At 45.7% G+C, this 12,365-nt stretch overlaps 1 protein-coding gene across 2 annotated transcripts in view; it reads right to left on the minus strand.

Annotated features, from left to right (window-relative positions):
* CLMN (calmin) overlaps nt 1-12,365 on the minus strand; it is a 558,733-nt gene that overhangs the window by 27,234 nt on the left and 519,134 nt on the right. For both annotated transcript variants that reach the window (XM_078660111.1, XM_078660112.1), the window contains exon 10: nt 155-330. In XM_078660111.1, the coding sequence (XP_078516237.1) occupies nt 155-330 (176 nt within the window). The remainder of the gene's footprint in view (nt 1-154; nt 331-12,365) is intronic.

Genomic DNA, 12,365 nt, shown 5'->3' on the forward strand with positions numbered 1-12,365 from the left:
AGTAATATATTAGGTAAAATAACTGCAATGCACCTTTGGCAAAAGCTTTCATTTGTTCTAATTTGTACTTAAATTTCTGTAAATCTTAAAGGATGGTGACAAATTAAACCCATTCAAACATTCATCAGTCCCATAAGCTCATTTTATCCAATACCTTGAAGACGACAGATCACCATTGTTTTCTTTCTCTAGACGAAGGACTGGAATACGACCATTAATCGTAACACCTTCCTTGCCCAAGGATATGGGTTTTCCTGGATTCTTCTGTGTATCAATCAGTTCATGACCCATTGTTCTTTCCGTTGCATCGTCTAAGTGATTTTCATCAACCTGTGGGTTTAAAAATAATGTTTTATTATTGACCTGCTTACATTATTTGTTTATTTGAAAAGTTTTATATAGTGCTGGTTAGACCCGAAGCTATCAGAGCGCTTTACAGGAGATAGGACATTGCATCAGAACATTGTTACATAGTTACATCAGTTACTTATTAACCCGTACACATGTCTTATGTGGAGTGGAAAGGTAGAGGGGAGAAGGCGAACAGGGGTAAGGAATGCAAATAGAAAACACAACGGGGAGGCGAGGAGAACAATGTCGATGTCTGGCTGGGTAGGTGCCAGCCAAGGGGTGAACCAGAGCCAAACTTCTCTTTAGCTGCAAGAGACAGCTCCACCGGGCATGCTGTAGTAGTTTTTCAAGTTTTCTTCAGGAATGATGGCTTATTCACCATATATGGGATATCTTAGAGATTGACTATACCTTTTGTGTTTTAGTGGTGATCATAATTTGGGCCACGGTCTTGTGAAGTTAATGTTTCTTTACAGGCCAAGGGCAGACCAGGTAACCTGTTCTGATCAAGTGAGGTGAGCACAATGTCACAAATGATTAAACTGTGAACACTGCAGTGCCATTCTACTCTGCCAGGAACTTTCAACCCTGAAATTGCTGTATGACAATGTCAGGGCTTTCGACATTATAGCCCTAATTACTGCCATCGTAGCGGAAACCGGACCACCTGACAAGGAGTCAGCGGTCCTGCTTCCACTATTATTAGACGACCACCTTCACGGTGGTTGGAAAGTGTAAATTTTCTATTGAGGGTTGTCCTGCCAGTTGCAGCACCAGTCTCAATAGAAAATATACACATTTAAAACATCCATGCACTGCGTTGCAGGTACCGTGCAGTGCCTGCCACACGTTGCATAGAGGTTTAGGGGGGCACCCATACATATACCCCATAGTGAAGGCCGCTGAGGGACAGGGGCCCCCATAGAAAGGCAGGCCAAAAGGGCCATCCTAATACTTACGGCAGTGCCTAGGAAGGCACTGTCTTCATTGGAGGGATTACATTCCAACCGCTGGGCTGACGGGCTGCTTGAGCCTGTCAGAACAGCAGCAGGTGGTCCCTCCGTATGCTGTCTCCAACCGCCGCATCATAAGGCGGCGGGCAGAAAGCAGGTGCCAATGTCGGATGGCTGACCAGCATCATAATGAGGCTCTTTGTGTTTATATTCTGTCATGGGGAACTACCACTGATGACCAAATGAAAATTCAGGTAAAACAAAGAGTGAGCTTTGAAGTTCACATTTACTATGTGTCTAGCAGCAGATGCCTAAAATACAGAATCCTCCTTAGGTACAGGTATAGAACCAAGTCAAGGGCAGAAAAGGACATGGTGTGAGTGATGCTAATGAAAGAGATGGACTTTAGTGGAATTCTTGAAGCTCAGGTTAGTGTGAAGTAAGCGGCTTAGTTAACTAGCTGGTTTGAGAAGGTAGAGGTTGATGCATAGAAGCCACTTCCAACAAATGATAAGTAGCAAAAGAGAGTTAAGAGCTGCATGGCAGGGAGGAACAGCCTATTGGATTCGAAGGGTTTCAATTCAGTCTCCCGGTAACAGAGATGCAGTTCCAGCCCACAAGTTTAAAAATATTTTTTTTGCTCTTATGACAAAGCAGTGATGCCATTTTAAAAAGCTGGCCAAAGACACACATAATGGATGGACGGATTGCAGACGTGCTACTGGAATCAAGCTATCCTGGCTGAAGAAACCCGAAACCGGTCCTAGGATGGTTGTTTCCGGTCCAGGGAGGATCTGGCTTGGCAGTTCGGGCCGCACTGTTCCCATGAGGCACAGAGTCAAGACTGATTTGCATATGGCCAGGTCTAAACTGGGGTGGCACGGGGAGCAGCAGAATGATGGATTTAACCCAGATCTCTTGACTGGGGCTGAATGTTTTGTCCATCAAATGTGTGTCTTTTATTTTAAAAAGCTGGGGCACAGTCTCTATCTTAAGCCAAATGAACAGGAGATCTGTTGTTGTATGGGCTTTCTGGTGTTAGTTCATTTAGTATTAAGCCAGTCCTGAATACGAGGTATTAACATAGCCATTTCTGGGGTACCTTTGGCAGGGCTGTGAGATGTATATGGCTGTATTGTTTCTGCAGGAAATTAGGTGAAAGCAGTGGACCACTAATCTTGTGGACAAGATAATTTTTTTAAATTCATTTTTAGAATAATAATTGTTCTGCCTTTTATGTGCCTTATTTTTTTGAAAAAGTAGTCTTTACTTTTTATGATAACTTGCCTTGATTTTCTAATAGGTGAACCACACCCAATATGTCAAACTTCTCTAGAATGGTTTAGGGCCTCCTTTTACGTGCATGTTATGTTAGCATGGCTTATTAGAAGTTTAAACGCCATTTTGCCTTTTGCTGCTTTTGCACACAACACTGCATAGTTGTTTTTGCAAGTTAGCCTTCACGAAGGTCTTCACATGAGAAAAGGTTTGTTTTTCGACACCTCTAGACATACATCGTGCCCCTAGTCTGCACACGGAGTGCTGAGCCATCAAGGTTATCATAACATGTGAGCCTGTTTTTTGGCATGTCCGTGTAACACATTCTAGACACAACATTTTGGCAGCTGTGAGCCAAGCCAGATTCTGGCGCCTTTATCATAGCACACTTGCCATGAATTCAGACACTTGGACGATTCCAGGGATGCAGAGAGCCTTGCTGCTCCAGATGTAATTTACTCTTACTGAGCGGAAAGGTAATGGGGTCCCCCAAACCAAACCCAAGAGACCTTCTTTAGTTTATAATACATAGTTCCTATAAAGGGAGGGTGTTTAAACTAGGCGCTATATCACCTGTTTGCACTATCATTGTAATATGATTCTTCTTTTTGTATTTTAGGGAATTGTAACCATGCTGACCATATTATTCTTAATCATATGTCTGCTTATCTTGACTAAAATACTGCGCGTGAGATCATGTCGTTAAAATAAATATTTTAACCTTAATGTGTCTCTTTTATACTCCTGTTATGGACTGGTATGAGAGTATAACAAAAGAGTGTTCTCACTTCCCACCATTCCTGAGATGGTCCTAAGTTGCATGTTCTAGGTTGTCTAATCATTGCTTACTTTGCTATAGGACGTAGAGCTAATGTGACACTGATGCTAGCTGGTTAGGGTTTTCTAGGCACTGAGGTGAGTTTCTGGTACACCACAATTCACTAATGTCCTAGGTCTCTGTGCACAGTTCTGGTTGTGAGCAGAAATCCTTGCAACATGGCGCCCAACGTGCGTGGTCTTATTGTGAAACACTTGAGTAGTGCTTGTATCAGTCCACGACCCCCTCACTATTGTTTCCGGTTGACAGTGGTGACGGTTTAAACCTGCCTATTGTTGTATAGGTCTTTTCAAGCTTGATAATATAAAACGGTTTTCTATTGAATTACTACCCAGTTGTGCTTTACTATTGCCTTGTGCTTCACTATTACTGTTTCGATATGGCTTCAGTTGATATCCCAGCACACACTTGTGTGGTTGTATGGAATCATTTGCAGGAATACCTTGTTTTTTTAGAGGGACAGGCAGTGGTTTTTGTGGTCTCAGCTGACGAGGTGTACCCGTTTGAGTTGTTTTACTCATGGGTTACGTTTCCCACGGTAGATGCTGGTACTGGTGTGTTTTACTCTTACACTCCTGCTGATGCTCCTGCAGCATATGCTCCATATCAAATGGTAGAAATTCCAATTTCTGCTTGGCAGCATGCCGTTTGGTTTAATGGTGCCCTCCCTCACGTTGTAACAGCGGTCAGACAAGAGCCGTTGTTGATTCCAGGCGCTACTTGGCCCGTTTTAGCTGCTTACACCACGCATCCTCTGGCGGGTACGTTGACAGCTCCACAACTCAGACCCCTGTATGCCTCTGCAGTGTCACTTATTAGGGGTCTGGTTCATTACATTACCCACAACCTCCCGGGTGGGGCCCCGGGTGGTGTGGCTCATACAGTTGGCGGGGGCGGGCTGAAGCTTAGTCCCGTCATGGTTAATGCGGTCATGGGCAAGCATCCCCAGGATAAGGATGAGATTCCTTTTTGGCTTGCTGAGAAATTCGACCAACCGGAAGCAGTATTCCCGAATACTACTCCTGTGGAGAAACACAGGATCCTTACCATTAGTTTGCAGAAAGACTTGGTGCCAGACGTAAATGACTGTACAACTTAGGGTGTGATTTTTGCGGCAGTCTATACTAGGTGCTTTGGCACCCCGTAAATGACTGTTGTGCCGTCTGTGATCAAGCGCGTTCAGGATAAACACGGACCAGAGGCAGCAGTGGAGTTGGAAATGCGACTCATGGGAGCGTTTGACATGGTACGTGATCTCGTCTTGCTAATGTCAAGGGGGATGCAGTAAGTTTCCAGGTCTTTAATGCTTTGTGCGATGTCCCCGACAAACCCCGTCAGTTACCGAAAATTATTACGGAGGCTTAAAGGACCGCTGGATGTAATAGTTTGGGTGTTAAGCCTTTTGCTAAGAAAGAAAAACAGCAGCAAACTCCACAAGCATCATCTGATAAGGATGACCACCCAAAAGTTCAGAAACAAAATTGGAGTAAGAACAAGAAACAGGGGAAACTGCAACAGAAACAGGGGTCCTGTCCTGCTTCACCTACACCTGCCTCTACTGAGCGTACATATGAGTTGTTCGACCACGCAACAATTAAGTCACCTGATAGATTTCAGGTCCCTGAACAACGTTCTCCTCGCTCTTTGCAGGAATCATCGGTCTCACCCACCGGTGGGGGAGGCGGTGGCAGAGGTCAAGGTGCCCAACAGAGCCGTGAGCACCATTGTAAGGCTGACGGAAAAAGCAAGCAGGACCAGTCACCACGTTAGAGGCCCCAGTTTCAGAAGAAAAAGGTTACTGGAGTAACAGCGAGATATGCCACGGATAGTGAGAACGCAGCCTTGAAATCTTACATTGGCCCTGACATTACTGGACAGCGCGGCGAAGATTACCATATTTCGAGAGGCGTTGCATCCACTACTAAAGGTGACACCAACTGACACCTTCGTTGTGGTTGAGACGGCTGAAACTAGAGTGGCTCCCCCGGAAAGACTTTATGAAATTGTCCTTATCATTGAAGGTGACATAGCACGTACCATAAAAGGGGTATTTTGGGATAATCTAACTACTACAGGAAAATGGACAGAGTGCACTCCCAAACTGTTAATGTTCCATCAGTAGTTCATTTGTTTGTTTGTTGGCGTGCCTGCCAGGTATCGTGGACGGCCATACCAGATTAAGTATAAATCACTGAAAAAAGATGGGGCGTCATGACACCCCGTTCCAGACGCACAGCCTTCATTGGCGCATAACGAACATGCCACAAATTATTCCAGTTTGTCCAAAAATGTATTCCTTTATCATCAACCTTTATTCAATATTTCTCTGGTTTGTCCAGACACATAAAAGACACTCCATGTTGTCATAAACCCTTTAAGCTGTAGATGTGCCGATACGGGCCTCGTTCTAAAGCATGGAAGATTACATGGATATTCCTCAGTCGTTATATTCATCACCCAAAACAATTCGGGCCCCTTATGGCCCTTCGTCAGGGGTATTCTGCAAATTTTAAAACATATTAATTAAACTATGACTTGAATAAACTCATGTTTCTTCAGTTTACAATATAGTATACAGCGTGTGAAATATGCATGATCATAACTAGCATTCATCCCATTCACAACGTTCTGCCCGCTGAATTCAAAGTGCTATACTTAATCAAACAAATGTTCAGTCCTTCGTCCCATAATTATCTATATCTCCGCCCTTTCAATGTCCATAACTCAGTTCCCTCCCCCATAAGCCAACAACCTTTACTCATCCAAATGTCCCTCTGGTTAAACACAATGAAACGCGCCCGTACCTTGAACGTTCTGGTAACGACTTGCTAAGATGTTGAAAAACCGTGTCTTCTCTCCCGTTCACGACCAAGCTGATTCCTATATAGATAATTATGGGACGGAGGACTAAACATTTGTTTATTCAAGTCATATATATATGGAATGGAATAATTTGTGGCATCTTCGTTATGTGCCAATGAAGGCTGTGCATCTGGAACGGGGTGTCAAGACGCCCCATCTTTTTTCAATAATCTAACTACTACCTGCTTACTTCTCCCCTGAGGCGGAAAGCCGGGGGTTCTTGCTGTCACTTGCAACCTGGAAATTATACTCGTTATTGAGCCACAAATAACGCGTCTTTTAAAAATTGTTAATATTTTAGCCTGTACATTTTTAATTACTTTGCTCACCTCGGCGCGAGATTACTTCGCTCCGAGGCTACTTTGGAGCAACATTCAGACAGCGCTGCTGCTGCTAGGCGCTGGGAACTCTCTGCTCGATCCAGCTTGGCCGCCATCTTTGCTTGGGGAAGGCTGCTGGTCGAGTTGCTCCTCCCTCCCGCCCTCCCAGGTTACTTAAGAGGGTGTTTCCTTGCTTTCTCCAGCTGCTTACTTCTCCCCTGAGGCGGAAAGCCGGGGGTTCTTGCTGTCACTTGCAACCTGGAAATTATACTCGTTATTGAGCCACAAATAACGCGTCTTTTAAAAATTGTTAATATTTTAGCCTGTACATTTTTAATTACTTTGCTCACCTCGGCGCGAGATTACTTCGCTCCGAGGCTACTTTGGAGCAACATTCAGACAGCGCTGCTGCTGCTAGGCGCTGGGAACTCTCTGCTCGATCCAGCTTGGCCGCCATCTTTGCTTGGGGAAGGCTGCTGGTCGAGTTGCTCCTCCCTCCCACCCTCCTCACCTCCCCGGACAATGGTTAAAAGCACTGGGCCATCCCGTCCGCGCAGCGGGCGGGCGCAGCGGGCGCGCCGACGGCGCGCCGGCGCGCCAAAGGCAAGCCCGTCTGCGCCCGTCCGCGCCCTGAGGTGCCCAGGGGCCAGGACCCCTGCTCCATCCTTGAATGTCCTACCCACTCAAATAAGGTATGCCCCTGAACAGCTAAAAGCCCTCATGCCCAATCCTAAGGCATTATGCCTCCATTCTTTGGATCCGGACGTGTTTGGGGCACAATGCTCCCATTGTCATTTTGCACCTTGTCCCACTCTTAAGCGACCTGAAACCGGGAGCCTCTTTAAATTTTTTCTCTTAAACTGTCGTTCCTTGATTAAACATTCTACTGAGATGTCAATTCTTCTCGAGGAAACTAACCCTGACGCTATTTTCCTTACGGAAACTTGGCTTAAAGATGAGGTTAACCCCGACATTTCCGCCATATTACTCAAGGGATATGGACTACAAAGGGTTGACAGGAAAGAGGGCAGAGGAGGAGGACTAGGCATACTTTTCAAAAACTGCTATCAATGCAGAACTAGTCCTGCGACTATTCCATCCTGTGAAAGTATGTCCTTTGCACTCGACCTTTCCCCCACACTTACCTTCTCCGGCCTACTTATCTACCGCCCTCCAGGCCTAATGGGCAATTTTGTGAATCAGCTTCCTTCCATGATCGCTGATCTAGCTGTCTCTGTGCCTCATTTCACTGTTCTGGGTGATATGAATATCCACCTGGACAATCCCACGGACCCCCTAGCCAGCACCTTTCTGAGCGGTCTTGCTGCTCTCCAAATCATTCAGAAGGGCTTTGAACCTACCCACATCAAAGGCCATCTACTGGACGCGGTTCTTAGCAATGACCAGAGACTTATTACTGGCCACCCTATCCCCCTGCCTTGGACTGACCATTTTCTGGTCCCTCTCCTCTGGCTGATACCCAGCCTTGGCTTGGCGCCCGCCCGAGCGACACTTAAAGGTAGGGACTGGTCGAAGTTGCCCACTGACCTATGGATGAGTTTATTATCCTCTACCCCCCGTTTGACTGAGGGTGATGTAGATACTCTCTATACTCACTATATTAATTGGTTACAGGCCACTTTAGATACAGCTGCCCCCCAAAAAACCATTAAGGAGAAAATCAAATCCAAAAAGTCTCCATGGTATACTCTTGAGCTAAAAGAGTTAAAGCGCATTTGCAGGAAACTCGAAAGAACGTGGAGATATACTCTCAAGGAAGAAGACAAAACCAGCTACCGAGAGGCCATTAAGAAATATAAAACCAAGACCACACTGGTTCAAGCTCTGTTCTATGAGGAAAAAATTACTAATTCCGCTAACTCCTCAAAAGAACTATTCCAGATAGTAAAATCCCTAATCAGTACTCCCTCTTCCCTGCAAAATCCTCTTGAAGCCCAAACCCGTTGTGATGCCCAAGCTGAGTATTTCAATCAAAAAATCCAAAATATCTCTTCTTCCTTTGCTCAGGTCAGCCAACAGTCAGTGGTCACTGACACAGCTTCTTCCCCTATTGACAGCCCACTCGCTGAATTTCCATTACTTAATGAAGAATTGCTTGACTCCCTCATGCTGAAAGTCACAACAGGCTCTCCACTAGACCCTGCCCCCCCACAACAGCTCATGAAAATTGCTGACACCATTAGACCAGTAATTCTCAACATTGTAAACAAGTCAATCAGCTCAGGAACAGTCCCAGGTACTTGGAAATGCGCGCAAGTCAAAGCCTTGCTAAAAAAACCTAATCTTGACCCTAGCAATATGACTAACTACCGCCCTATTTCACTTCTTCCTTGGGTGGCTAAGCTGCTTGAGAGACATATTAATACCAGTCTTATGTCATACTTGGAAACAAACCATCTGCTTCACGACTCTCAAGCAGGGTTCCGTCCTAAACTGGGGACAGAGGCGGCACTTCTGACTGTGACTGAATTAGCACGCAGGCACATGGATCAAGGCGGCACTACAGCAATAATGCTGCTAGACTTAAGTGCCGCCTTTGATACCGTGAATAGTAACATCCTCCTCTCCCGCCTAAAACACCTCGGAGTAACGGGCAACGCCATTTTATGGATTCAATCCTTCCTGGAAAATCGCACATTCCAGGTGGTAGAGGGTGACATCCACTCAAAAACCTGGCCTCTCAACCAAGGCGTGCCTCAGGGCTCCTCCCTGAGCCCAACGCTTTTTAATGTTTATATGCAACCTTTGGCAGAGATTGTTCATCCATTTGGCTTTGACATTGTGACTTACGCTGATGACACTCAGCTGGTGCTAGCTTTGAATCAGCCAGGTCACACTCTTTCGAATCTGAGTAGCTGTCTGGTAGCGGTCACAAACTGGATGGCCTCCTCCCATTTAAAACTTAATGGGGATAAAACAGAACTTATGTTTTTGGGAAACTCAGCCCACCCCACCCCTATCCCACCTTGGCCTCCTTGCATGGGTTCCCCCCCTGAACCAAAAAAACAAATTAAAAGCTTGGGTATGTGGCTAGATAACACCCTCACTTTTACTCAGCAAGCCACCATACTATCCGCTACCTGCTTCGGACTGATGCGCATGCTGCGAAAAGTCCTACCTCTTCTCCCTTTCCAGGCTCGCAGGATACTGGTCCAGGCCATTATCCTGTCTCGCCTGGACTACGGGAATGCCCTCTATCTTGGAGCACCGAGTAGCACACTTAAAATACTACAGGTCACCCAGAACGCAGCAGCGCGTCTGCTGCTGGGCCTGTCCCGTAGTCACTCAGGCACCATGGCCTTGAGAAACTTACACTGGCTGCCCATTCAAGCCAGAGTTAAGTTTAAAGCAATGTGCATCATGCACAAGGCCATGAGGAAAAATGCCCCCGCCATGATCTGCTCCTTAGCCACCCCCTACCACCCCCAAAGATCTTTGCGGTCAAGCACTGCTTCTCTGGCAACAGTACGGAAAATTAAACGAGCCAGGTGGGGCGGACGCTCCTTCTCCCTCAATGCTGCCACTACCTGGAACTCCTTACCTCCTGCGCTCCGGAATGAGCCCAATCTTTTAATATTCCGTAAATCCCTTAAAACTTTTCTTTTTTCCACATAATCCAGTAATTTCCCCAGAAGTAAGCAACCTTAGCGCTACGAGGCCTTCGGGTAGATTTGCGCTTTATAAAACCCTTTTTCATTTCACCTATGATATTTTGTTGGCGGAGTTCAACTGCCCCCCACCTTTTGTCTTGTCTGCTCTGCAAGGGGAGAAGGTGATCCTCCCTGCTTTCGCCCACACAGTGCCGAAGGAGCAGGCTCTGCAGTTTGCAGAAGATTGGGCTAAGGCACTTGCACCGGCGTTGTACCGTACTCGTTGTGGATGGGACAAGCTTTCCCCTCGACATGAGATTCCCTTACGGTCGATGCCACAGCCTCAACCCCAGTACCCAATGCGGCAAGAAGCGAAAGCTTCTGTTGCAGAAATCCTTGAACAATTGGAATATCAAGGTGTGATTGAAACATCTGTGTCTCCGATGATATACCCACTTTTTACTGTGACCAAGCCGGATGGCTCGTACCGTTTGGTGTTGGATTACCGCCACTTAAACTCACATTGTCGTACATGTGCAGTGCAGAATACTCACAGTTCTGCTCTTGTGGATAGTCTCGTGCGTAAAAGGTTCAAGACCACACTTGACATATCCAATGGTTTTTTTGCCCACAATCTGTCCTCTCTTAGTAGTCAATGGACGGCTTTTACAAGTGGAGGCAAACAGCGCCAATTCTTCCGTTTGGCTATGGGCTACAAAAATAGTCCTGGCCTTTTTGCCACCCGCATAGTTTCTCTCCTGGAGAGACTCGACGCAAATGCATGTTCGTATGTGGATGACATTTATCTCACAGACGACAAGTTATGGTCGCATCTGTGCCGTGTTGACCGCATAATTTGCCGTTTTGCGGACTTTGGCTATAAATGTAACTTTGCAAAATCGCACATTGCAGAGTACACAGTGTTGTTCCTGGGCTACGAGCTCAACAATGAAGGTCGAGGTCCAGCTCCTCACTTCTTGGAGAAATGCACACTTTTGCGAGCTCCCACAACGCTGTAAAAACTACAATCTTTACTAGGTGTTTTGAATTTCGGCCATACCTACATTCCGGAATATGCCCAGCGTATCAAGCCGCTTTATGCGTTGATACAACCTTCTTTTTCCAAATCATGCTGGCTGCCTGAACATTCAGCCATTTTGCAATCTTTACAGGCTGATCTTCTAGAATCTAAATTCTTGTCTACTTGTGATAACCACACCAACCTGGTGATAAGAATCGTTATAGGGGCAGTGGGTTTCATGTACCTTACTTTTAATGAGGGTGACACGGTCCCTATCACTTACCAGTCACACTTGTACACTTCGGCTGAGTTGCGGTTTTCCACTGTGGAAAAAGTTTTGACAACAGTTCAGATGGCGGTTCTTAAGGAACGTGCACTGTCACAGGGAAAGCGCATTTTGGTTGTAACTCCGTATCCTGCCATACAGCCAGTGACAAAGGCCATAAAGGATTAATCTATCCCTACTCTACAACTAATGTGACATCCCTACTTAAGCGTCTCCAAAGGAGAAAAATAAAAAGGTGTCAGCATCTGGAGTCTTCCTAAGAAGTCTCTCTAAAATCAATGGGTCAGAAGCATAACGCTACCAAGACCGAGCTTGTTCCAGAGTGCTCTCTCTCTCTCTGAAGGCAGAGGGAGAATTGGGCACTTTCCGTACTCCCTACAACACAAAATTGCAGGTAGCTTTTCCAAGATCCTTTTCAGGAATCGCCATCCACTCTGGGTTCTGTCCTAAAGGTAGTTTTACATGGGACAACAGTAATCTTCTTCTCACAGCAGTTTGTCCTTGGTTCCCAAGCCTTCTCCTGTGTGAAGGACAACAACCTTCCTTTATCTGTTCTACCCATACGATGTAACTTTTTCCCTCCATGCCTAACTAATAAAACAAAGTTCCACAGCACACATGAAATTCAAATTTTAATTCTTAAGTGAGAGCTCCCAGGGAAAATGCATTTCAAGCCTACAAAATTCATCTAACATAAGAAAATGGCATGTGTGCTTTACGGATTTGCATGGAAAATAAGGCACATCAATCAATACTGTTACCTACACGTAAACGACATTATTAATAAACACATTTAATAAGTGAATGATTGTCAGTTGCACAACACAAGCTCTTCACGTTAATGT

Source organism: Lissotriton helveticus, chromosome 9, assembly GCF_964261635.1.
Source record: "Lissotriton helveticus chromosome 9, aLisHel1.1, whole genome shotgun sequence".
NCBI lineage: Eukaryota > Metazoa > Chordata > Amphibia > Caudata > Salamandridae > Lissotriton > Lissotriton helveticus.